The sequence below is a fragment of the Antennarius striatus genome, chromosome 3 (assembly GCF_040054535.1).
Source record: "Antennarius striatus isolate MH-2024 chromosome 3, ASM4005453v1, whole genome shotgun sequence".
Lineage (NCBI taxonomy): Eukaryota > Metazoa > Chordata > Actinopteri > Lophiiformes > Antennariidae > Antennarius > Antennarius striatus.
In genome coordinates this window covers 22,709,670-22,737,373 of record NC_090778.1, presented here as the reverse complement: position 1 = coordinate 22,737,373, position 27,704 = coordinate 22,709,670, and the positions used below count along the sequence as shown (strand labels likewise).

Sequence of the window (27,704 nt, the reverse complement as noted above, 5' to 3'; positions counted from 1 at the left end):
TTGCATGGTGTGGTGTTGTGTACCATCGGAGAGAAAGACAGGGAGCACAAGAAAGGGGGGGCAGAGCTGGTGAAGTTTGGTTTTATGATACCATGTGTGAATATATCTGAAGCATATCTTCAGATATAACTACATCATTGTAAAGACCACTCATTCGCTATTAAATCATTTAAAGGAAGAACACAAAGATGATGAAGAAGAAGATTGACACAAAATCCAAACGAGATTCACACGAAAAGGAATTCAAATTTCAAAAACAAATAATATGTAGGAACATAAGAAAAATAAACGTGAATTAAACCAACCACTGACTGAACACAAGAGGAAGTAGAAACAAATTTTGATATATTGCAGCACTTACGATAATACATAATTTTTCTTTACTGAAACAGGCCTACGTTACGTTTCCTCCATTTAAGGGTACCCTGATGCTTCACCTTACACTGGAACTCAAATGGGTTCAGTCAACTGAGGGACTATTTTGTACCATCTATTGGTAGAAGAGGCACAAGTCGCTTAACACTGTGGACGTTCGTTCATTCATCTTCTCATCCAAATCCGGGTCCTGGGTCACACTGGAGCCCATCCCACATGACTTTGGGCAACAAACACATACTCAATCTCACAGTCAGACCTGCGGGCGATTTGGAGTTACAGATTCACCAAAGTTTATTTTGGTGGAGGCCAAAATAAAGCCCGAAGAGAACCCAAGCAGACATGGGAGAACATGCAAAGAAAAGCCTGTGGAATTGAACCACACACCCTCTTTCTATGAGACAACAGCACAGTTTTTTTTAATAGTTTCTGTACAACCATTCAGGCATTGAAATACACTCAAACTTGTCTTATTATGAACTGAACAGTTTAATAATTAGTTACACACTGCTGACTTCATGTGATCTGATTTTAGCTTTAGCTTAAACTTATGTATTCTATCTGGAGCTGGAGGTACAGCTTAGAGAAGAGAACTTATCTGCTCTGCAGCTGAAAGCAAAGGCCTGATTGCCCAAAATAAAACACATTTTATTATTCTGGGCCACGTTTTATTTAGGAAGACATTTTAGACAATCTTAGGACACAGATGTAGGATATTGTTGGCAGTGTGCAATTGGCATGCTGACTGCAGAAATGTCCACCAGAGCTCTTGCTCGTAAACAGAAGGTTCATGTCTCTACAATAAGCCGTCTCCAAAGGCGTTTCAGAGAATTCGGCAGTACTTCCAACTAGCCTCAGAACCAAAGACCACGTGTAACCACAGCAGCCCAGGACCTGCACATCCAGCAAGTTCACCTCCAAGATGGTCTGAGACCAGCCACAAGGACAGCTGCTGAAACAATTGGTTTGCATAACCAAAAAATTTCTGCACAAACTGCCTCAGGAAAGTTCATCTGCTGGCATGTCGCCCCCCTCTCACTCTCTTCCAGACAACCAACCACTGTGGTGATCAAGGCTACACACTTCAAAGTCATGTCAGATGGTACTTTTTTGTCCAGTAGATGTCCAACTAGAGCAAATGACTCCTCAAGAAGCTGAGTGAACCAATTAGATGAAAGGCATCAAAGTTTTATGACGCTTCCTCTGCCCATCACTAGGCTGAGTATGTCCTCGTTGACACATCAATAGCAGATGATCAAAGATGTTGAATGAAAACGTTCTGGTCATGGTACCCAGCTGAGACAGCGGCGAAACGGCGTGATCTCGCCTCACCGGAAGGGGGCGCTTTATCCGCGTCGGAGCGTCCTTGTGCAACACCGAAAGTCTTCCCCCGGTGTTTTGGGAAACAGCGGAGAGGAGGCAGGTGGCCTGTTGTCACAATGTCGGGCAGGAAGCCCCGGTCCGTGGCTAACCCGCTGGAGTCTGCTATCACCACACCGAGTGAGAGAATATTAAGAGAATGCCACGGCCTGTATGTCGACAGCGAAAACGGTAAATAATAAACTAACGAGCTTAATAAGAGCCGAGGATACATCTGAGTTTAGGACCGTAAAAACCGACACAAACACATATCTATGACTGTAGGTCGGTGGTGTGCAGCACTCAGGCTGAAGTGTGTGTGAACTTAGAAGAGAACACGGCTGGTCGAGTGTGTTCAGTAGTTGGACGCTTGCTGCAGCTGTCTGTCGGTGTCAAAAACATGGCATTGAATGCGAATGTTCGTCTGCAGCCCCACCTGTCAGTTCAGACACAAGGCGAGCTATTCTACTGTTAATGTCTTCACTGAGGCACGGAAGAGGCGATCTGCTTAAGTTTAAATGAACCGATATGAAATAAGTCATTTATATAGGTGTCGAATGAATGTGAAGAATTGTGTGTCAATGTGAAACAACAAATTAAAACTTGAGTTACTCCACATGCAACAGTGGATGCGCAGAAGCTCAGCTTGTTGTTTCTGATAACACTTTTAATACATGGATTGATGAATGGAAAATTTTTGTTAACTGATAGATATTCAGCCTGAATTGTTTCATATCTACATGTGTATTACAGTAGTATTCATGAATTCTTATTAATTGCTTAACAAATTATCTTTACCTTTGATTTATTTTCCTTTTGACAGAAAATGTTACGACTTTCTATTTAAAAGTCAATATCACAGACATTGTCTTATGTTTACATTCGGTTACTATGCAAAATCTATTTGGCTCATATGGTCATGGTTTTATAATGAGGCTAATATTAGAACATGATTCTGGAATATCGGGTTTGACTGATTTTAAACATTGCATGCTAATGAGGAATTATATTTTATCCAGGCTTATCGTGTGTACACACCTACTGTTTGTGTTTTCAGGTTTGGTGAACATTGCCAGCAGCCTTGGAGTCAGGCTCCTGCCTCCCAGAAAGAAGATCATTGTGATGATACTGGGTAACCATTCTGCAGGGAAGAGCTCTTTCATTAATTGGTGATGCACATTTTTATTTCTTCTGACTTTGAGATTTGGAGAGCTGATGTGATTGCTCATGTTGTCTTTTGGTTTGGTCCCATGTGGAAAAGTTGTGAAGAGATTTTGATGAGTTTAAGAGATGATATTACTCTAAGAAAGAGGTGATAGAATTTTCAGATGGATCACGACACACATGTGGATTCTGGATTGTATTTTCCTGATGATCCTTTGGCCATATTTAACATGTTGTCATTATCATGAAAAATAATAACCGACCCAACAAAATTAAAATATTAAAGCATAAAAAGAGCATAATGGTCCACAACTGTGGAATAAGCAGGTACATTCCCCAGTTGTGGAATGTACCTTACTTTGCATAGTTTCTGAAGCCTTTTACATTTATTTTAGGTATGCTGAAGAGCACATTCAGAAAACAGGAGTTGCCATTGAAACACAAGGGTTCACATTCATCACAAGTGGTCGCAAAAGAGAATCATTGACGGTAAGAACAGCATCAAGACGTCCAACATCCTCAGCACTAGTACACACTCAAATTATCCTGTGTGCAAAGCATACGTCATTTTGCACCAGTAGTTTGAGTATTTAAAGATTATTTTGAGTGTTTAATCCCGAACAAAAGCAAAGTGACACCAAAAAAAAAATCCTTCCAAACACAAGCGCTATAAATCTTTACAATATTTTACACAACTGGATATTATCATGTCATTCAATGCCATTTATTAGACCAGGAATACTCCTCTTCCTGATAGCAGCAGATGGTCAAATTCTCTTGTGATATGCAGCAAGCAGATAAATAAATTATGTCGGCAAAGGTGCTCTAAACTGGAAGGTTATGCCTCCAGCATGCAGTGGTGCAATCCTCATCATGTTCCAGGTGAAGCAGTTTTGTAGATGCCAGTTTCTCCAAAACTTTAATGCCTTTTCCTCATGGACAGTTGTATCAACAATGAAGATGTCATTTGGGATCAGCTGGAAAAAGTTATCATAACTTTTTCTCTCTCAGAGTGGGTAATGCTGTCGCCTCACAGCAAGATGGTTCTGGGTTCGTGTCCTGTTCTGTACGAGGTTTTCTATGTTCTTGCCGTCTCTAGTCTCTTGTCCTCAAGTCCGCTGGGATAGGCTCCAGCAACCCGGTGAGCCACGTAAGCGGAAAAGTGGTACAGAAAATGAACGAAATGAAAAGAGCTATTTCTCTAAGTTTGTGTTTTTTAGATTTTGTAACATTCATGAAGCATGATCAACGCTTTAAGTTGAGCATTATTGTAATACATGCTCTGCATGTACCGATTGTAAGATAAATAAAGGGTTTTGTTTTTAAATCGGGTCAAATGATGAGTGGTGTGTTGTTAAACCTTTTGATCGTTGAAGGGTTTGGTGCTGAATGTCTACATGTTCTGATGAAAAGTAAAACGAGAAACCCTAACAACTGCAGTACTTTGATCTTTGGGTTGAATCTTTCTATTGAGTGATTTTATGATTTATTTCCAGACCTTTGCATTGTTAAATTAAGTATTTCATATTCAGAGAGATGTCCTCAATTGTCTGAGTGAAACTGAACCTGAACATGAGTCGATGAAAGAATCATTCGAGGCCATCTTGAATGGAAGGCACGCCATCTGTCAGTTGTGATTTCTCTTGATGTACGCTACTCCTCTGGGTTGTTTAGTATAGTGTGTGTCTGTACACACAAACACACAGCGTTAATCCTTTCAGCACATGGAGTGTTGGTAGATAATATATCTCTGTCTTTTCTCATCCTTTTCCTATGTCTTACTGTTCATATCCTGCCATGGTGAAGATGATGAAGATGAATAATACATATGCAGTGCAGAACTGCAGAGTGGAAGGATTATGAGCATACTGAGCTCTAGCGTTTGATGTCAGACTTTATTGAGAGTTACCTGAAACAGACAGGAGCAAACTGCACGCTCAGAGTTTGTCATTGAATTTTTACATTGTCTTTTGAACCACTTCACAGGGAAATGCCACGCTACACCTCTACCCCCACTTTCGACCACTGCTGGAGTTCAAAGGTAAGTCTTGACACATGTTCAATTAGGGTGTGTCCAGCATCCTTTTTCCAGTATGATTGTGCTTAATCTGGTTTCAGAGTGAATGGTCACGATACAAACAGGTTGCCCCCAGCTCCGTAGGTGCATTGTTGCATGAATGAAACGAAACTGAGTGACATCTCCCATCCAAACCTTGGTGCACCTGAAGCATCGCTGTTCAAACAATACCACTTGTCTCAGTGAAGGACAGTGCTGTGGTCCTGGGCCAGCAAACCCTCTGTCCTCACCGTCTCCCAGTCCTATCTGTCATGTGTGTGAGCAAATTCACATATATTTATAGTATTTCCGCACCATAAGGCGCACTGGACTATAAGGCACACCTTCAATGAAAAGGCTATTTCAAAAAGTTTTCCATATATAAGACGCACTGGACTATAAGGTGCAATGTCGTTTATTGAGAAAATTAAAGGCATTTAGGTGCGCCTTATAGTGCGGAAAATACAGTACCTTATGAGGATGAGGAGGATGACTGTGCATCTATGTGTATGTAATAGGTCAAGGGATTTGTGCAGATTTCAGTGCACCAGTCAGGCAGGCTGTGTCATGAAAACATGAATGTGGTTAATTTGCAGAAGGGAGCAGAGCATAAGTTTATCACCAGATTTGTTAAAGTTGTACAAAGTGTGTATTTCACACTCCTTGTACTCATTTTTACTTCATTTTTTCATTGGTCCTTGTGTTCCTTATAGCTCTCTGGTTATCACAGTTTGGGTGCTTCACGTTAATGAGCTCAGGCTCACTTGGACGATGTAAATAGCTGCACATTTGTTGTAAAGACAATTGTTCTCAGCTCCCTGCGTGTCAGCGGTAGTCTGAAGCTTCTGGATGTTGAGGTGGTCATGCAGAAAATCTGGGTGTGCCTGCTTTCTGAGTGGGAGCATCAGTGTGGAGGGGGGAGGGGATGGGAGTAATGTATGTGTGTGCGTTGTTGTGTGGGTTCACTGGGTGCAGATCAGAGTGCTCACGGTACGGCGTGTGACTCACACGCACCATCGACGGCAGTGCAGTGGAGTCAGGAGGAGCTGCTGAGAAATGTCACAGCCTTTAGAGATGCCACAGCCCCGACTCCAGCACCGACGGATCCGCAGGCCTGCAGAGTCTCGCAACGCCAACCATCTGCTGCTGGATTACCACCACGCTTTTATACGAACTCCATCAGTGCCTCTGGAAATATACTATTTAAAAAAAACAAAAACATTTTCCGTCTGAGGATGACTCATCAGAAAAAATCTACAGATATCCTTCTGTGGGCGTAGATGCTGATCGTACAGTTTGATCCTTCTTGGGATTTGCTTTTCCACTCTTTATTGCAGTTTTAGACTTACATAGAGGATGCTTAGGGCTGTGTTTTAATGTTTATCTTCTCAACCTATTGTCAGGAGAATCTACCACACGTTAGTCACAGGTCAAATGACTCATTATGGTTGAGCTTTTAGGCTGTGTTGTTTCCCTGTTCTCTGTCAGGTACATTTGCGTCAGGGTTGACGTGTTTAGTCCAACAAGTTCTTTTTTCAGTCTTTTAGCCGATGCAGCATTATTGCAGCCTTTGCCCTTTACTTCGTCTCCAGTTCAGCTTCTCAGTTACAGTCACTTGAGGAACTTAGCACCCATTGGCAAGCAGGGGCTCTCATTTCCTTTTAACCTCTCAGAAGACCCATGGGATTTGCTTCTTAAATGCGGATGGCTGTGTCTATATCAGGGCGATTTATTTCACTGGTGTTCAGATGGATGACTATTTTTTTCTTGATACCTGGATTTTCATGTTTTGAACGATGTTAACTCAGTGAAGTAAAGACCAGCATCCTTAGAGATCCATGAAGCTTTTTGCTATCTGCACAAATGTGCAATCGTCTGAACGTCTATGTGTCACAGCGGCTCATTGCTCACTGCAGCACAAGGATGTAATCTGTGTTAACACCTGCCTCTTCCTATGAAATAGCCTCAGTGTCATCCCAAGTGTGTGTGTGTGTGTGTGTGTGTGTGTGTGTGTGTGTGTGTGTTCGCGTGTGTGCAAACGGAGGATGTGGTGGTGGATGTGGGTGGGGTTTATTTAATCAATAGTGGGGTTATGTCTCAATGGTGACCCTGTTCCCGGAGCTCAGAGGTGCAGGTTGGAGGGATGCTCATGTGTGCCGGTTGTCTTGAGTAGTGTGTGAACCTCACCGTGCGTTGCGTCACAGTCGTTCTTCACTGGCTAGCTTTATGTCCCTCGACCCATGCTAAAGCTGCCAGTTGAAGAGCTGTTGTGTGCAACCATGACAACCAAACCGCTCCTCAGCAGAGACGGTGATTTTTTAAAAAAAAAGCCTCAAATTGTTTTTGTTGTTCTCAGAATAGAAGTTGTATTTGTGTGGTGGGTGTTTGTGTTAAACTAGAATTAATTGATGCACAGTTGTTCTTTGTGTTGACAGATTAAATGCTTAAAATACAATATCATCCTGTGCATTTTTTTTTGTTTTATGGTGGAAATCTAACCTTACAAGCAAAAAATGTTGGCAGTGTTCGTGATGTGTAAAGTTGCTGAACTCCCTTAGGCTTCCAGGTATTGATCGCAGCGTTGCCTCCATTAGCACGCCAATTTTGTCATTAGGGGAGGCAGCTCCCTGACTTGGACCTGAAGATTGATTTATCATCTTTGTTACTATTCTGAAGGAACCGCCTGTACACACAGTGTTTGTATTCTCCAGGTGTGATGGACTATCTGTCTGCTGAGATCTCCACATCCAAGCAGAAGAAATTCAGCCTGGTGACGTTTGTGGACACGCCTGGTTTGGTGGACGGGGACATGGTCTACCCTTTTGATGTCAACAGCGCCATCATCTGGTTGGGTATGTCTTTACAGCTGCATTTGACAGTCAGTTTTAAAGCTGTTACGTTCCTGTAATAAAGGTTTTTCCTGTGCAGGGCAACAGGCAGACCTGATATTTGTATTTTTTGACCCTATGGGTCAGGCACTCTGCAAACGCACACTCAACATTGTGGAGAAGCTGTCGGAGAAATGTGGAGACAAGCTGTTGTTCTACCTCAGCAAGGCAGATGAAGCTGGGAGTGAAACGGACAGACAGGTAAGTCTATCTGTAATATTTGCTTTTCATTACAGAAGTTCAATAATTAATAATGTGTTCATTTCTACAGAGGGTGATGATGCAGATAGTTCAGGAACTATGTCGTCGTCCAGGTCTCAACAAGTGTGGGTTTGAGATGCCGACAATCTACATCCCCAACTTACAGAAGGTTAGTTTCTTGTTTGATCCCTGAAGACCAACCGGGAATTTAGTCAGAATCTTCATACTCTCAGTCTTGTACCAGATCCAGGTCTGATGTTTCATGGATTAAAGCCTCCTGCCCATCTTGGGTTTTTTCAGCCATTGATTTACTTAAATGTAAATTCTCAGATCAGGGCTGCTTGATAAATCACAGCCTTTAATCAACCGCATTTCATGATGGCAGCCCTGGCCCTGAGTTACTGCAGCACAATGTCATGATCTACAACCAGAAATCTTTATTCCACACTGTAAATTTGACCCTACTAAGAGCATTAGGCTACCAGTCAAAAAGCACCCAGGATTTGTTGTGGAGGTTTCCCCACTCCCCCTCTTGGAGATGCACGTTTTGTACAGTTGTTCCCAAACCGATATGCTTATGAGTGATGGTCTATTTCAGCCGAGCCGGTGTGTGAACCAGATCGACGGAGTGTGTCAGACCATCGAGAAGACCATCAACCAGGCCGTTCAGAAGACTTTGGATCAGCTGGAGAAGGACGCCGACATAATTTGTTCCACCATTAACAGCAAATTAGAGAAGGACAAGTAAGCATGTGTTGGAGGGAGTTGTGTAGCTTCATTTCTGCTGATGGGAAGTGATTCTTGATACCTTTTGATCAAATAAATCATGTGTGTGAAGGAGATAAGAGACACCTGATATCAGCCGCTGCAGAAAATATTAATACCAGATCCCCTTTGTGTGCATGCAGGGTTGATGTGACCTACAATAAGAGCGTCCGTCTTCACTCATTCATGTGTGGCGCTCTGGGTGTTGTCCTTCCTACCCTCTTCATCCTCAGTTTCATTGTTAACACGTTTTCTAAAGAGCAGCTGGATGAGCTGCTGGGTGAAGGGATGTCTGGATTCGTCTCCATCTTGACAGTAAGTTCTGAGTCACACAGGATATTTATATAAATTGTACTGCAGTCATGTGGTTCTACAAGAAATGACATTTTTTTTCCAAATGAAACTGATTTTAACCAAACTACTCTGGGTCTTACAGGGAATTGTAATGTTTATATGGGACTGGATACCAGAAGATGGACAAGTAGTATTTGTGATCATGTTTGGAGCTTTTTGCTACCTCTTGCTTTTCCTGACAAAGTATTTTGCAGGGTGAGTTTTTACAAGTGCTGTGCAAACATAGTCACACATGTAGAGCCGAAGCAGTGAGATCATTCGTCACTTGATTACTAAACAGAAAATTTATGTTCTCTAAAATTATTACCAGTGTAACTGGAATATCCTGGTGTTTTCAGTTGTTGATCAAACAGAGCTAGATATTAAAAAAGTTCAGGGACATATTCTGTCTCCTTAAGATGTTTATTGCTGTTAGATATAACACACACGCACGCACACACACACACACACACACACACGCACGCACACACAAAATGATTATTGAAATGTTGAATAAACATTATTGTGGTTTTTTTCTTTTGCAGACAAGGAAACAAAACTCTAACAAAGAAGGAAAAGAGGAGGATGGCAGAGTACAACGATTATATCCAGGATATAGTCAAAACTAAGAAGGTTTTTATTCTATTTTCTCCTATCATTCAGAATATAGGAAAAACATTTCAAATGAAGTCTGAATTTGATTAATTTGAAGCTTCATAATTGTCAGTTTCATGCAGTTCATCTCATCCCCCAGGCAAAACTGTATGAATGGTACCTGCAGCAGTGTGCAGCAGAATATGACTTCTGACCCCGGGTAAGCTCAAGACAGTTTGTCCTTGGATGTCGGGATATTGCTGGAAGAGTTTTGTGTCATGGAGCTCACCTGCATCATTTGCCATGTTTGGTGAACTTGTCAGGAGTTTCAGACGATCAACCAACAAACGATCAGGCATTTCTCCTCCTTAAGTTACACGGGTGTGTAACTTAACCTCCTGTTCTCCTGCGATCACTGCCAACATCAACCATTTCATGATCCCACATGAAAGATGAAACGTTCAAAAAGTGCCTTTTTCAGTCAATACAGACAAAACTGTGAATGTAATCATATGATGAAAGCAAATGTTTGTAATGTGAATTAATTAACAAATGTCCATCCATACATACATTTTCTATACCCGCTTTTTCTGCTGTCGTCGGTCAAGGGCAGCTGGAGCCTATCCCAGCTGATTGGGGGCGTGAGGCGGATTACACTCCGGGCGCAACGCCAGTGCACCACGGAGCCACATAGAGACAAACAAGCACGCACACACTCACTCCTACGGGTAGTTTGAGACCGGCCAATTAACACGAAGTGCATGTTTTTGGAGGTGGGAGGAAGTCGGAAAGAACCCACACAGACAAAACATGCAAACTCCACACAGAGCAGGACTCAAACCGGGAACCGCCTTGCTGCGCAGCAACAGTGTTACCCACTGCGCCACCGTGTCTAATTAACAAATGTGACTTTTAAAAAATTTTTAACAAATAAACATAAAATAGAAAAGCTTACAAATGTCTGCTTTCTGACACCAAATATGTTTTTGTTAGTCTCCTATATATGGTCTTCAAGTCCCAATGCATCATCCTGAAGTCTGTTTTAGTGTTTATAAGATACCAGAACATTACACTTTTATTCTTAGCTTTTACAATATAACAATGACCAGCAAAGTAATAAAACTCAGGCATTGTAGTCAGTTTATCAATTATTTTTAGAGCAACAGCTGCATTCTTACCTCTTGCCTCCAAAGAGACCTTAGACCTCTTTTGGGGGGTAATTTGTACATACAGATGTCATTGCCATGTGTTAGCTTTTACAGAAACTGCACTTGTGACCTGAGATGTGATATTCTTCACCAGCAACTTTTGACTTAAAACCGAGTCTGTCGCTGTCTCCTGTTAGATTATAAACTTTGAACCCTTAATTTTATCTATAGAATCTAACTTTGTGCTGCCATCACTCCTGTATTTTTATAGAGATAGATGGTCTTCAAAGCGCTTCGTATCCAACTAGTGTAGAAAAAACAGGATGTTTGTTGTATTATCCTGAACATTGTTTGGATTGTGTGTATCTTCCTCATTAGGAAACATCTTTTTTTTAAAAAGATATTTCATTTGTTTTGTGTGATTTTATCTATTCTTTGTAATTTCCCCCATAAAAAAGTTAATTGAATCAGACTGAGAATCAACTTGTTGTCTGTAAATATTTTAATAATCTGATCGGAATCTTCAATCTTATGATATAACCTATGATCTGTCACTTCCCTGAACAGTAATAAACATTTTCTACTGATTTGTAATCGACAGACTGTTGACTGTTTTCCTTGTTAATAAAGTAGACACACACACATTAACACACATACAGACTTCAGATGCTCCTGGAAGACTTTTATTTTAAAGTGTAGCGTTAACATGTCTGAGCTTCCCTGTTGGAAACGCTCTGTGGACTTGTGTGTCAGCACTCAGGCATTTTGGATGACTTCGTCAGGTTATAACCAGACATTTGCTTCATGACATTCATGAGGTGTATCGCAAAGGCATTCCCAATGGAAAAGAGAGAACCAGTTCATTTATAATAACTGGGGAAACATACTTGAGCAGCCATTTCATTTCTGCATACGATCGGGCAACAAATCTCAGTTCCCTGAGCTGGTAACAAGAAATGGAGGTGAAATCTTAAGCTAATGCAGGGTTTGACTAAAGGGGGTGATGTCTGTTAGAAAATACATTCATCTATTCAAGCTCTAATGTGTGATCAAAGTCTGATTGGAACTCCATTTGTGTAACCTACGAGCAAGGCAACCGAACAAAGAGGTATCTGGTAATCCTAGACATTGCAGTTCATTACAGTTTAAAGTTGTGTGTTTTCAAGTTGCGTTCAAGTTCGACTGTAGGTGAATATGTAGTTTGTGTTTGGCAGATTTACTTTTTGTTTACTGATGCATCTATTTAGAAATCTCTTTTTTGGGGGAGGGTTTGGGTTTGGGTTTTTTTCAGGGTAGATTATTCAATACAGATCTTAGCATACTAACAAATCTGTTATTTAAAACTTAGAAAAAAATTCAGCTGAAATTATGTTCTTATTTTGTTACAGTGCATTCAGGATTATATTTATATACAATGTTATTTGTACAAAAAAACCTCAACTCTTCTTATAAACAAAATATACAGGTAGTTACGTCTGTCAGCAGCTCAGATTCTCGATTCAGTGTTTTCTTTACTGTATCACATACATGGATATTGTCCTCAAAGTCCAGACAACACAGTTAGAGAGTTTAAATGATGAATGGCTCTGTTTGCCTTTTGAAAGTGTCTCTAAGGAAGAAAACCAAGTGTCAGCATCATTCCAGGGACTGTGGCTCCGGTAGGCCTCTCCTCAGTCTGAGTGAAATTATGTCCAGACCGGGATGGCGGCACGGCGCGTCACCACCACGGGTGTCCATCTTCGGAAGGGGACTCGAGGTCTGTCCTCATGACCTTCAGACGTGAAGTCATTAGGAACCTTTGTCAATCAACCAAGAAATATCCCCAGTCCTGCAAACCGACAAAAAAAGACATGGCACATTTGCGTTTCTGTCATCTATAGCCGACAACTCGCGACACATACGAGTGAGATGGAAAAAAAAGCTCATATTGGTCCGTACTTGCCAAGCCGTGCAAATATCCTTCACATTTTGAGTTTGCATTATTAGAAATGAAAGACATGAGAGACATGAGGATTAACACAGGATCAAATCAGACCAAAGAAGATCGAAATGCAATAAAGTCACAGTAAGTATAGCAGCAACACTGAGCTACAGGTTTGCTAATAACATTAAACTTTAAATAAAAAGGAATATGTCTGTGTCCTACTTTTTAAATGTTCTCACAATGTAATAATAACATGTAAAATATGAAATTCTTTTCTCAGTCCTCCCCCCAATCTGACATCTTTTTATTAAGATAAAAATAAAAATTTTACCATGTAATATAGTTTTAATAAAATATAAGGGCACATTTATATTTACATATTCATTCTGCATGTGAAGTATCTGCAACAGGTGTCAACATCAACTGCAGCTATTGTAATCATTGAACAGGAAATTCCAAATCTTATTTTATCTATGGTAATGTGCTTCACGCATGATAAAATATTAATGTTATATATTCTTATCATAGATTATTGTTATTTATCATTTGTTAACTTAACACCAGTTTCTGATGATTAATATAAGCAGTTAAAAATAGCTGAAAATCTTCTTTGTCTCTTCATGCTTACATTTAACAGACAGGTTAAGATAAATTTAACCTTTCAAAATTTAATCAGCGATTAAATTCCATACAGCTATGTATATTTACTCAATTTATATGCAGTAGTTTGTATCTAGAAGGATTATGCAATAACAACACAACATATTTTCAGGAATCTTGTTGGGAATGTTTCAAGACAAAGGTGATTGCAGGATCTATTTTCTCTTCTTTAACGAAAAGAATAAGAGGAGCTGCTGGGAGGTGGAGATTTGTTCTCTACTGTTTGGTCTCCTCTCCATGTTATATTCCTGAAGTCACACAGTCTCAATAAGCCAACTGGCTTGGCTCGCGTAATACTTTTCATGTGATTGAAGTCACAAGCTCCATGACTTGATATGCTTTAATAATAATATTATTGATTGACCGCACAGTAAAACTTGAGAAAACATACAGAACATAACAACTATTGTAAACATGACCAGATTTAAGTCTGGGAAGGAGACTTACTCCACATCACGTTTCTTAATCGTCTTTCCGGATCCTAAGACCTCTGCCACTCTGGATACAATAGGATCATAGTTCATGCTGGCAACAGCAACCACCTCCTCGCTCCTATAGGAGGACCAGAGGAGAAAGTAATCATCAAACCAGCAGCCACAATTTAAGACTAAAATTGGTTCATTAGTACATAGACAACAAAAATGAAAATCTAGTTTATATTGTCTGGTTGTTATGTAAAATTAACAAAAATAATAATAAAAAATATAAAGCTTACCTGGTGTAAAATCCCACAAATCTCAGGTCATCTAGATCTCCTTGTATAATGACATCATCAAATCCATCACCATAACCTTCACGAAAACAACAATCATACAAATATGTTTGCATTTGTCATCAGAGAAAGGATAAACTGGATACAACTGCAGCTCAATATATTAATTTATTTTTTATTTGACAGCTAGAGGGCAGTACAGGAACTACATTTAAAAATATGTTTCTATAAACTATCTAAAATATTAGGCCAGGCTCCCACCTGCATAGCGTATGGTCCTCCCAAACATAGCTGACCAGAAGTAAGGCACGGTTTTGATCTCAGTGGCTCTGCCCATCATGCTGAGCGCCGCCACCCTCCCTTCAGCCAGGTTGAAAATAGATATAAAAAAAAAACAAGCATAAGAGCATTTACATGGTTATTCTATCACATTCAAGTTTAATATGAAAGAATAGAGCGGTAACACACTCACCATGTACATGAGCCATTTGCCAATGAGGGATGTTGACTTTCTTGTTGTTGCGTGGTGGGAAAGGAAAAATCACCACATCTCCTCCAGCAAAGACCCCATCACAATTTGTCTGCATCAACTGCAGAAAATTTAAAGGAGTAAATTAAAAAGAAAAGGAGAAACCTTGAGTTTTGATTCTTGTAAACTACCTTATTGACTGTGATGAAACCCTTGGAGTCCATGTGGATGCCGCTTTGTTTCAGGAAGCCTGTGGCAGGAACACTTCCTGCAGGAGAGAGGATTCAGAAAGAGGGGGTTTCATCACCTGCTGTGATCACATGTCATGATTTATTTATTATTTTAACATATTTTCTTGCCAAAGTTTTATTTTTAGGTAGAAAAATAAGAAAATCAGGAGTTAATTTGTAAGGTACATTTTACATCACCTGCTCCGATGACACACACATCCGCCCGTAGGACCTTTCCGCTCTTCAGCACCACTTCCTTCAGCTGTTCGACAGGATGAAGAAAATACAAGTCAATTACTATTCCATAGCGACGAATTAAGAGATTTCACATGTATTTTTCCTGTTAGCTGATAAATACAGAAGAAAGACTCTGTTTTCTGATTTCTGGCGCTCCCTAAAGTTATTCATAAAAGTATTAAGTGTCTCAAATAAGCTTTCATTTTGTTTAATATCCTTGTGTTGCTTATCTGCCTTGTCATCACAGCGAGGATGGCGCTGCTGAGCATCATGTCATGCCGTTTCTCTCACTTTCTGAATACCTGTCCATGATGGCCAATCATCTCTGACACCTCGTTCAGCATGTAGAACTTCACCCTGTTGGCCTCAAACAGCTGAAAAGACCATGCAGAGACAGTAACCACATGAAAACACACTTATGGCTCATTCTCTGGTGGGGACTGCAGGGTTATCCAGAAAAAAAGGGATTTGTCCTTTAACTTTACAACTTTTTTTCTTCTCATAGATAGTATAGTTGGTGATAGTATTCCTACCTTCATTATGGCTTTCCCTACTTTCTCCCCTAGAGCTTTTTTGAAGGGGACGGGCTCGATCCCGATGACAGAGACTGAGTGAGCCTTGTCAGTCAGAGCTGCAGCCAACTCCATTCCTGCCAGTGCAGCAAAACACACAGGACACAAGGTTGTAGTGAATCCAATTCATTCAGATGAGTCACTGTGATACTCAAATATTCACCCTAAACTCCTAAAAGTTAAAATTGGACGTGAGTTAATAACAAAAGCTCCAACCTGAACACTCAAAAACACGCATGTATGATCAAAACATGATCAAAACACATAATGAATGTCAAATCTTTCTGAACTAAAACACAAAAAAGCCGTTGACTGATATTACCATCACATACATATATGATATATGATATCATATTGGGTGTATCATATATATTACACATATAATAAAGAAGGCGTTTGATGTTGTATAATGTTATAGATGGTTGAAATGAAAATAAATTAGAAATATTTTGGTTTCATATGTTGATTAATAAGATTTTTTTTTAAATTATTGATAATAAATTTCTATCAATCAAATAGGTCTAATCATTTCAGATTTACTTACATTTCCAAGTTTAATTTTTAAATAGAATGTAGAATTGTAAAATACAGTAACTAGGTCTGTCAAATAATTAAGCATCTCAATTTCCCTACATAAGAGAAACAAAAAATTTGTACTTGACCAATTGAATAAACTTTGTTGTACTTCCTTTTAATGTTCTGCTGCGATATGTTATTTCCTCACCAACAAATGATGTTCCAACAATCACAGCATTCTTGTTGTTGGCCAGCCTTGCGATGCTGTTGGCGTCCTCAGGCGTCCGGAGATAAAACACATTTCTGACATCCTTGCCTTTATAGTTCACTAGTTTTGGTCTGTTGAACCAGAGACGGAAGCTATCAGGCATTTTATAATCTATAAAATCACCGACTTCACTATCAAACTATCAGACGTTATCAAAGTTTTACGTACTTGCTTCCTGTAGCAATAAAGAGTTTTCTGTATTCCATCCTCAAACCATCCTCGAACGTCACAGATCGTGTTTTCACATCTATTGCCACAGCCTAAAGCAAACATCAGAGGGTCAGACAGGTTCACATACTTTTAATAAATTGATTTCTCATAAAAGATGATTAATCAGCTCTTCACTTTAGACATCAATGTTTCCACCTCTGACCTCTTTCTCTGTGAGTAGTTCAATGTCATGGTCCTGCAGGAAGTCCATGGATCGCAGTCTCAGCTGCTCTGCTGTGCTCTCTAAGGACTAAACGTCAAGGAGAGAACAGCAAAGTGAAACCAAGCAGCACCTTTACAGTCTGTTACACAACAGTCCAATACATTTGGCTCTGTCTCAGTTCACGTGGTCAGGGTTTGTGTACAAACCTTACTCAGTTTAGGCCTGTCATAAGGAGGATGCCGGTCCATGGTGCACATAACGATGCGATCTGTGAAGCCCTCTTGCCTCAGTGTCTCTGCACAAACCAGACCTGCTGGACCTGAGGACACATAAAAATACAATAATGAAAATAATGAAAATATGTTAATTTTATTTTTTCAAACGAATTCAATTCAAATTCAATGAAAGAAAGATGAACTTCTGCCAGGAGCTACTTCCTCATGAGGGAGTTTTTTTATTGGGTTTTTACTTTCCATAATAGCACTTTGAAATGTCTGTTGATGTGATTAAGTGCCAAAACACACTCACCTGAGCCAATGATGACAACATGGCTGAAGCCTGTGTTGGAGTTAATAACCGCTGAACATCGGGCCATGGGCTTTGACCTTTTTTGTGACTGAAGGGCCTGGAAATAACAGTCAATCCAAAATCAATCAGGTATTTCTTTTCATGCATAAATTCTCTGCCATCTTTGCCTTGCTACCTGTTTGTTTGCATGAATGATCACCTTCTCCTTTTCAACTCTGACCTGGAACAACACACACAATTTGACACTCACAGACACAATGACACTCACAGACATCAGAAGGAACACAATAAAATGAGGCGGCAATGGAAAAAATAACCTGGAAGGTGGGCAGGCTGTCCAGCCCAGGGAAGTCCTCAATATCTCCTGTTGCAATGTTGAAACATGCTCCATGCCAAGGACAACGCACGTGACCCTTTGATAACACCCCTTAAATCACACAAAAAAGTGTCATGTGCAACATTTAAATATTTATTATTTGATAATGTTCGACTCACCTTTTACCAGTGGTGCTCCATAGTGAGGACACTTGTGACCCATGGCTGAGAACTCCCCGTGTTCCTTGATCAACAAAGCTCTGCCACATCCCAAGTCAACCTCCCGCATCCTGCAAAAAACCCCAAAACAAAACACACAAATTAAAAGATTTATTTGTATTTTGACCAATGAAAAACAAGAAGAAGAAAAGAAATAACCTCCTACCTGCTACCTGCTACACACGGAAGGCAAATATTCACACACGTTTATGAACATTTATGAATCAAGGATGAAAAAAATGTCCTTTGGTTATTAGTAGTAAAGCAAGACTGCAATTTATTTTAAAAATTACACAATTCTCTTATACAGATTAGACAATGTACTCATTAGTACTAAAACAAGACATTTGGCTCAAGAGATTTGCAGTCACATCTTTACTCACTCTTGTATATGGGGCGTAGCTCATGTGACTAATATCTGATGTCAACACAGGGTAACCTCAAAGACTTTACGTTTCTTCTCTGTTAGGTCTCTATTTCAGTAGGTTTCAGTTTGTAGTATTATGTATATTTGCTAACAAGGGCGAGAAAAGGTTGTGTTGATAACCATTTTTGTATGTTTGTCTGTAAGATCATTTAAAAAATTGTTGAGGATTCAGCCTGAATTGAAGATGCGTTTTCAAGGTCACCCTCAATTAATTGAAACGTATTTAATATATAATACCTACAAATACAGTATGTATTATGTATATTATAGAGTATGTTGCATGTGTGTGCTATCTGTATTGAGGGATGTTGTTTTAAAATTCACATTTCATTTGCTTACTGTCCATTCTCCAGATCTTTCACATGACAGACAGATGCCTCAACATAGTCCCGAGATTTTTGGTAGAGGGGAAACGGGTTGGAGTCGTCGTCCGAGCCGTGTCCCAGGGCCCCGTTGGGTCTGCAATCAGCGAAGGGACTCGCTTTACCATTAGGTGACAGCCCGTCCATCTCTTTTTCTTTTTCCAGGAGAGAGAGCTCCACTTTCACTTCAACTGCACAAAACAGATAAGAAAATGATTGACAATGTGTGTCTAAACGCAACATCTACACACAAGCGATCAGTAAAATGGTGCTACAAAGCTTTCATCTGTAGTATTGCTAGATATATAATGCTATCAATCATTGTTGGTTCATCATTCCTGTAATGTGCCTTCAACATCCTGTCTTCAACTTTACACAAATTGAATCTTTCTTTCTTCTTTTAAGAGACTTTTTATTTTCTTTGATGACATGTGATGCATGGCTGCTGGGTTTATATTTCTGAACATTAAGAAATGGTTGTGTAACTGCTTCTTATACTGTAGCAGGCTTTATCTGTTCGGCTGGAAAAATGTGCTGGTCATCTGGTTCTTACACAGTAATCTGGCTGGAATTTTCTCCTGCTGAGCGAGTCTTAATTAAAATCAATGGAAAATCATAATAGTGAGTACAATTGCGGGACAAAAGAAAAAGAAAGCTTTCCACAGCTGAAGAGACTCTCCAGAGGTTTGCTGCTAAACCATCACACTGGTGCTTCATTTGATGGGCGTAAAAAATTATGTTTCCAAAGATTCTGTACCTTAATGCTGTAGAGGTTTTTCATGTGTGTCACTGTGGCCTTGGAAACTATGTTGTCAGGGGCAATATGCCCTGGTAGGGTTAGGGGGGTCTCAAGGTAAATTGGTCTCACGGGAGGGGCCAGAATAAGGGGCATTCTAGACCCAAGAGAAAGTTGTGGAGCGAGTCCAGAAAAGTGAAACTGTGACTGCCTTCTGGAGCAAGTTCTGGGAGGGCAGTTTGTCTTTGAGCATTTGACGGTTGGACAATGGGGCTCAACCAGACCCATCCCTAAAAACGACATGGAGCATCACCACCTGTGGGGATGGTCTTTGGGCTCAGGTGCATTCAGCACCAGGTGCCAGAAAGGGGGACAAAGAACATGATGAGCCTCATGTCTATGAAAGCAAAAGAACCACAGCTAGTGTGGGAGGTCAAAAAGTACTGACTAGATGTACTTGGACTGACTTCAGCTGATTCTAAAGACAAACTCTTGGAGGGGTGGTAGTCTATTTCATGAGTGATATATTTTATGCTCCAACACAGAAGACCTTAGGTGGGGGCTTGTTAGTATCTTCGCGTCTCTGGAGATTCCAGAAGCAGCAGACATGGTCAATGATGCCATACTGCTTTAGCAGTCTCTGGAGTAAAAACCTCTGCGTAGAAGAATTCAGGAGGGCAGTGCAGAAGGACTGTGGAAACACTGGGTATCGGGGTAACTTGTACAAGTCGTTATTTATGGACAGGATCTCAAGGCAAAGATGGATTGAGGAGTCTCTGGTTGGAGAACAAAGTGGCTGCCATGGGACCGTCCAAGTGTGAGGATCCAATGAATCCTACTTTCCATAATTCCTGTTTCCTGTCTGACTACCTTGTACTGATTCTGCCTGATCTCTGTACTCTGCCTTCTTGCCTGCTCCTCGTAGGATTCGTTTGAACTCTACTCTGAACTGAAACAAACTTTGATTCTTCATCTACCTACTCTCCTGTCATGCTTTTGGGTTCTATCTAACATTTATGAGAAGCGTGACAATGTTAATGGTATTTGAGGCATTGTATCCGACATCACAGGAAAAATGATAGCTGAGTCAGATTGTAAAGCTTTCAATTTACCAGACGTCATAAGTTCAAAACCTCACCTACAGTCATAAACCCTGGGTCTGGGTAATGGCTGAAGAAAGAGATTACAATACAAGGGTTCAATGAGCTGCATCTGCAGGGTGCGTTGGGGGTGTGTCGCTGGCTCAATCTTCAGTTGCGTTCACACAGGACCGTTTTCCAGACATCGAGAGTGAACACAGAGAGGAATAACTGACCTTTCATATTGAAAAGAGTCAGATGAGATGTTGCCTTCGTGTTTCAACACAACTTGGTTTGAAGAGAAAGCAATTTTCTGTAAACAATCTTTCATGCTTCTACAGTCTGATCATAAACTTTGTAACCACAAAGGATTATTTGAATTTATAAAATATAAATCAATCTGTCTGAAACATTTCTCAGGATAAATCCCTGTTAAGTGAGCTGCGATGGATTGTTGAAGATTGGAGGTGACACAATGACAAACATTTCCAAGATAGATAGATAGATAGATAGATAGATACTTTATTAATCCCGGAGGAAATTGCAATTTAAAGCTTCTTTAATTGTTTTAACACAGACACCTTGTTGCTCATCGTCCTCACATCACCTCCACATTATGTAACGTATTTAACATTTGAATGCAATTTATTTTCGTCCCATGAAATATGATCTATGATTATCTTCAGTGCCATACATGTATAGTTTAATGGTTGTATTTTGGTATGTCAGTATTATTGTAAATTCTCTTGACCCAAGATGACACAACAGAGGGCATTCAGTTCCTTCCCCCACACGCTGGAGATAACAGAACACGTGAAGGAGGATTGGAAAGCTGATGGTAACTTTGAGAATAACTCAGAAAGTTCCTGAACATATATTTTCATTATATTCAGCAGAGAACAATAATCAGCATCTCTGTAAATAAAGATGAAGAAATGGAGAATAAAATTCTAATGTGCATGAATTTAATGATATCATAGAAATGACTGATGGACACAATGTCTTTTCTGTGTTAACCTGAAGTTATTTCATTGGTTACTGTGTTATGAAACTCTTCAATATAATTTAGATGAACAGGGACACAGATAGGAATTTGGCTACATGCGTTACTTTGAACATCACTTTCATCGTATCAATATGACTGTATTTCTTATTGATAAGGTAAAAGATCTTTGTTCATAATGTGAGAATGATCAATGAACAGGTTGGACAAAATCATATGGACACAATTTGATATGAGGTGTAAGAACCGACAAAACAAAGTCAGCACAGAGGTTTTTCAATACTGTTTCAATGAAGATTTCAATAATCATTTACAGCGTTGAACAAAAGTTATATCTATTATCTTGCCCTCTCCGTGTTTGTAAGATTACTTTAGAAACATCTCCTGTTTCTCACCTGCAATTTTTATGCTCATTTATGTTTTCTTTGAAAATAAACATTCTCCTTGCTGAGATAAGGAAGCCTGTCGGTTACCTGGTTTGGGTTTTGAGAAGCATCCTCCCATGTTGGGCCCAGGATTGAGGGACACCAAGGGAGTCAGGGAGGGAAGGGAGGGAGAGGAGCGTAAGGGAGGTCAGATCCTCTGGCTGGGCTGCTTGGCCGGGAGGTAACAATGACACAAAACTGTGTGTATGAGAACCTGCAGGTTCTGGCTAGCCATGACTCACGTCAGCTCTTCAACATAATCTGCATGGACAGAGAGAGCAACAGCATCCACAATGAGCATAAAGTATGACATTAGAAAAGATTTTTTCCACATATGTGATGGCTTGTCTGACTGGTTCCAGTCTCAAGTCATAAGTTTATTTTTAGATGATATCTTGCAAACAGAGGAAAATATGTGGCCCCTGTATGTTGGTTTTATGATCTTGTGTATCTTTATGTCGCGTGATTTCTTATCAGTCGAAGTCTCTGACTGTGTTTGCGTCACCACAAAAAGTGTCTGATGTTGAGTCAGGATTAGACTGCCTCCCAAAATAAACCAGACAATTTTCTGTGTGTGTCTATGTAACACGTTAGTGCTTGTAAAAAGGAAGCAATTGCGTTAATTAGGAACATTTCCACACACGCTGTTACCTTTGTTCATGCATATTGCATGGAAACCGTTAAATATTAACAGCACTCCAAAACCTATTAACTTTCTCATCCCACTTTAAAGGGAAGCAGGGGCCCCTCGAGTTTCAAAATCCGACTTGTTTTTTGTGTTGCCACGTTTCCCTCACATTTCTGCCAGCTCTGGTATTTCACCCACACATACAGTAAGTAGTTACTCATGGCCTCACCGGCCATGAATCTGAGCAAGAATCAGGGTGGCAGGTGTATCGTGGAACACGGTGCCATCTATCACCAAATCATCCTTTAGAGCCACAACCCAACGGACTGCTTGATATTCTGAGCACATCTTAATGTCCTTGAACTTCCCCGAAAAAAGTGTGCAGCGTTGAATGGAGCGCTGCCTAGAAGAAGAGGAATGGAAAGATCTCCACTGACTGGAGTTACTAGTACTCAAGTACTGTAGCCTACAAAAGGATACATTTGAGGTACTTTTACTTGAATATACTGATCATTATTGTTGTTTTATTTCCATTAGCTGTTTGCTTTATTTGCTACTTTCTTTTCAGATATGATAAAGTTACAAAGCATAAACCCACTGTCCAGAATTAAATCAATAATTGCAAAGTATTTTTATCTGTGACCTGTTGTTACATCCCGCAAAGCGGTGATGTATTGTAATAGTCAGTGTTTGTGTGTTCGTCTGTCTGTCCATCCATCCATCCACCAAATATCTTCACGACCGTTGCAGATGGAAAGATGAAACAAAAAGCACATTACTCGGTCGGCAAAGGGGATGAAAATGAGATGATGATCTTGACCTTGAGAGAACTAGGTCAAGGTCAAATTTCAACTTTTGTACTCATCGCAAATTTTTGGAAGGCGGTCAGGTGATATCATACATGCATTGTATTGGCTGACGGCATCCGGAAGTGTGCTCCGTTCTGTAAGTCTAGGACTTCTGTGAGACACAAAAGTGCTTAAACAGTCGATAAGAGTGTGGGGAAAGGTAATACAGGTAGAAGATGGTTTAATATCACTATGGGGAGGGTTCATAAACATTTCAATTACCGTAAATAATAAGATTAATAGTTCGTCACTCTATCGCGGATGTCGTTAATTGTGTGTGGTTCCTGGAACGCATTAACCACGAGGAACGACGGCGCACTGTATACCTTTTTAGGTACACATCTCTGAAACCTGATGAGATATAATCACAAATCAAAAAGCAACATTTTCAGGAAGCCAGAGGCACAGAAATGTGTAGGTCAGGATAAAATGATGAATTCAGGGGTGTCGTGGGATGTTGCAGTCCTATTATCACCTGTGACCTGCTGGCATTTCCCCTAAAGACACACATCCTCTTGAACTGCCATTAACACACACATGTAGCCCCTTTTCTTAATTTGCCACTGCTGACACTTTGATGAGCAGCAAACTGGATCACAAAGAGCCGCCATCCTGGAGTTCCAGAAAGTCTGAGATATTTTGTGCAAAACTAAACTAGGTTAAGCAGATTTGTTCCTCACAACATATGACGCAGATCCCGCGCTCTCTCACTGTTGGGCCTGTCTGTAAGCAGTGCAAATAATCCTGCCTGCAAACAAGCTGTCATTTTCACTCACTTCCTTACAAATACCTGTTACTGGAATGTTGTGGGGAGAATTAGCAAAACGCGGTTCCTAGCTGGTGGTGAGGGGGCCAATCTATTTACAGACTGAGTGGAAAAAAGCAAGAATGTTGAAGACCAAAACGCCTGATCTCTTACGGTCACATCCATCGCTTTTGTCACATTTTTGTCCTGAAAAGCTGAACCCATGATTAAAAAAGGGACATTACCTTTCTTGAAATCGCCCCTCCTCCAAACCAGTAGCAAACCAGACCCTCATCAATAAACATCAGCAGCAGAGAAACAGATGCAGTAACATCCACATGTAGAAGTAAATGTTAATTAAGGGTCACTTTGCAGCATTCCTTGATACCAGACCGGCAGCTGAACAAAAGAAAATCCGAGGGTTCATTGGTTCATTCACCTCCAGCAAACTGGTGGTCCCTGTTATTATTCACACACTTGTTTAGCAGGCATGTTAGCCTTTAGTTAACGATTAGGGCTCTATGATCCTCGACTGATAAAATGCAAGAGCTGCACTCTTAACGTTTGCCCACCGCTGCATAACGTTGCACGTTTTCCTGCTTTGTAAAATAACAAGATAAGCCGGGGGAATCGTGTCCTGGTTGCGTAACCCAACTGTTGAGCATAAGTGCTCAATCACCTGCCTCCTAGAGATTATCTCCTTTGTTGACCATCAGCTTGTGGAACCACTCAAAGGGGGGGGACAAGTCTGTGAAGTTCTTACATTTTGTTTTATCTCACGTGAGGGCGTAAATAACAAATGTTTGAGGTGTTCTTTTAAATTACCTTTATGGACCTTTGATAACTGAGTCAACAGAACGTCCCTGAAAATCCCTTTAGAAAATCCCTTTCTATCTGGCCTATCTGCCACTCTCTCTCAGTCTCTCTTTCTCTTTCCCTGTTCCTATCTTCCTTTGATTTCTTTCCCACCCAACCGGTCGAGGCGGATGGCCGCCCAAAAGAGTCTGGGTCCTGCCCGGAGTTTCTTCTTCATTGAGGGTTTTTTTTCCCCCGCCACTGTCGCTTATGCTTGCTCTGGAGGGTTCAGTTGGGTTTCTCTGTCTGTTAAAGCGCTTTGAAATGTCTGTTGCCATGATTAAGCGCTATATAAATAAAACTTGATTGATTGATTGATGGTTTCTCTCTACTCCATTGCCTTCATATCCTACCTATAAAAGAATAAAGAGCAGCATCTTTCTCCCTATTGTGAGTAGTTTCACCCATAAAAGTCTAGACCCAAGTTTACAGATTTTGTTGTGTGCTTGTCAACAAATAGATTCAAAAGTTCCAAATTATGTGCAGTTAGAATAATATATAAAGACCACGTGGCTTTGAGAAATTATTTACTGTGACACTCAAAAATCATATGTCCTGTATCCAAGTTCAAAAAGTTGGCTTCTTACGCCATATACTATTATTATTTCATAAAGCTGGTTAACAATGGCACCAATGATTCCTTTAAGGTCCTTTAGCTGCTCTGAGTGATAACCTCTGTATGATGTCATGGAAAACCAGAATAGTGGTTTACAGAGCGGTGTACACCCCCAAAGAGGAGCCGTGCTTTCATTTGACATTTTACAATTGTAATATTGACTAAAATCTCACCACACACAACACACACACACACACACACACACACACACACACACACGCACACATGCACACACACAATGTTTAACAACTAGTAGTAACAAACAGTGTTAAACCTGTGACTTCTTGATGCACTATTAAACGCTTGCCCTGTAAATGCTCTTATTTCCATACGTGGGGCAGAACAGACTCACATGTCATCATTCAGTTTTATAAACTGGACTACAATTCAACACCGTCCAAGGAAGAGCTGGTATTTTCCTTTGACCAGAGAGCAAACAGTTTCTATGCCTATAGAGTACACATGGTGCTGAAATGATCTCTTAAAGAGCATCACAGTAACACAACTAACAACAGCTACGTTTTCCTGACTGTAAAAGGAACAAATCATCTCACCGGTGTGCATGGAGCAGGTGCACTGAGACCCTGTCAAATCCCTGTTCAGCTTCCCCTGTGGAGCATATTAACACCAGTCTTCTCAACAGTCCTGCTTCTTTCAGTGATGGGCTCTCTCCGCTGGAGTATTCCCAATCTGTGTGTGCGTGTGTGTGTGTGTGTGTGTGTGTGTGTGTGTGTGTGTCCCTCTGCAACCTCCTCGGCCGTCTTCGCCTGCCTCTTGATGCAGCAGAGGCTCTAGAGAGTGTGTGTAATTGTGAGAGTGTGGGTGTTTGTGTTTGTGAATGTTCTGCCCCTCACAGAGCCCCCCTTCCAGCAGCAGACTGAGCTGACCGGTCGTGGGAGTTGCTTTCTTTCCTTTGCAGAGCCTGAAAATGCAGCACGGAGCACCTTTGCCAGTTTCTCAGCTGTATGCGGTATTGATGGAGTTGCTGAGGGGATGCTAACACAGCATGAATTCTCCCTGGTCCCAGCTCTTGCCCTGCCTCCCCTCCTCTGTTTCCCAAACATTCTCTCTCTCTCTCTCTCTCTCTCTCTCTCTCTCTCTCTGTCTCTCCCTTCTCTCCCTTCCCTCTCTCTCTCTCTCTCTCTCTCTCTCTCTCTCTCTCTCTCTCTCTCTCTCTCTCTCTCTCTCCCTTCTCTCTCTCTCTCTCTCTCTCTCTCTCTCTCTCCCTTCTCTCTCTCTCTCTCTCTCTCTCTCTCTCTCCCCCTTCTCTCTCTCTCTCTCCCTTCTCTCTCTCTCTCTCTCTCTCTCTCTCTCTCTCTCTCCTTGCTTTTCTGTCCAGTCATTTTCAGCCTCGCCTTCAGATGTCAAAGACCTGACGCACCAGTAAAGCCTGATCAAACATTTGCTGCCCTCTCCTCCCTGCTCTGCCTGGTTTGACTGCCCACTAATCACACTGCTTCACACACTATCTGCGCTGCTGCAGGCATGTCTCTTATTGTTAATGCTGACCAGCCCGACATTGATAACTGCGTTCAATAAAAACCACCAGGTTACATAAAACTACTCTTTAAGTGGGAGCTAAAATCAACTCTTGCAGTCTTTTTGCTGCTCCTTTCAAATCATGCATAGACTGATGATTCTGATGAATCTGAATTTCAGAGTTGGGAGCAGCATTAAAAAATATAGAAGTCGTATAGAAATGAGCTCTTTTCCCAGTCCTTGCATGTCCACTGTTGGATGAACTGAAAACTTTGCATTCAAATAAAAACCGGGACAAGGCCATTCACCTGATTTCTGTGAAACAACCTTATTCCCACAAGTTAAGGATGATACGAATAAAAATATATGAACAATTGAAAATTTGTGTGAAAAGTAAAGGTTTTGATTCATAAGATTTGCCCTGCTTTCTTACAACGTGTTGACAGCTGACATGAGCTTCGGCGTGACTGCGTTAGTGTTGCTCTGTATGTGTGCTCATGCACATGTTCAACAATTTACCTGTATGGGCACAGTTCAGAGGTGAGGAGGGCCTGCTTTACACATCACTTTGTTTCATTGAATTAAACGCAAAGGC

At 40.7% G+C, this 27,704-nt stretch overlaps 2 protein-coding genes across 2 annotated transcripts; one reads left to right on the top strand and one right to left on the bottom strand.

Moving 5' to 3' along the window:
• Nucleotides 1-1,784: 1,784 nt before the first annotated feature.
• Nucleotides 1,785-11,476, top strand: si:dkey-98f17.5 (uncharacterized protein LOC569123 homolog). The gene is made up of 12 exons (XM_068311840.1): nt 1,785-1,926; nt 2,792-2,903; nt 3,294-3,387; nt 4,885-4,939; nt 7,666-7,806; nt 7,883-8,043; nt 8,114-8,212; nt 8,642-8,787; nt 8,952-9,123; nt 9,245-9,357; nt 9,687-9,774; nt 9,896-11,476. The coding sequence occupies exons 1-12, from the start codon at nt 1,815-1,817 to the stop codon at nt 9,947-9,949; spliced, it is 1,347 nt and encodes a 448-aa protein (XP_068167941.1). The 5' UTR covers nt 1,785-1,814; the 3' UTR covers nt 9,950-11,476.
• Nucleotides 11,477-11,542: 66 nt separating this feature from the next.
• On the bottom strand, nt 11,543-26,577 carry LOC137593184 (apoptosis-inducing factor 3). The gene is made up of 20 exons (XM_068311839.1): nt 26,185-26,577; nt 21,987-22,199; nt 18,673-18,886; nt 17,868-17,977; nt 17,690-17,799; nt 17,548-17,592; nt 17,373-17,469; nt 17,051-17,163; nt 16,845-16,931; nt 16,640-16,731; nt 16,412-16,542; nt 15,649-15,764; nt 15,418-15,489; nt 15,077-15,140; nt 14,840-14,916; nt 14,652-14,769; nt 14,441-14,539; nt 14,183-14,258; nt 13,915-14,019; nt 11,543-12,711 (listed from the first exon to the last, which is right to left on the bottom strand). Exons 2-20 carry the CDS (start codon nt 22,015-22,017, stop codon nt 12,672-12,674), a joined length of 1,797 nt encoding a protein of 598 aa, XP_068167940.1. The 5' UTR covers nt 22,018-22,199; nt 26,185-26,577; the 3' UTR covers nt 11,543-12,671.
• Nucleotides 26,578-27,704: the final 1,127 nt, after the last annotated feature.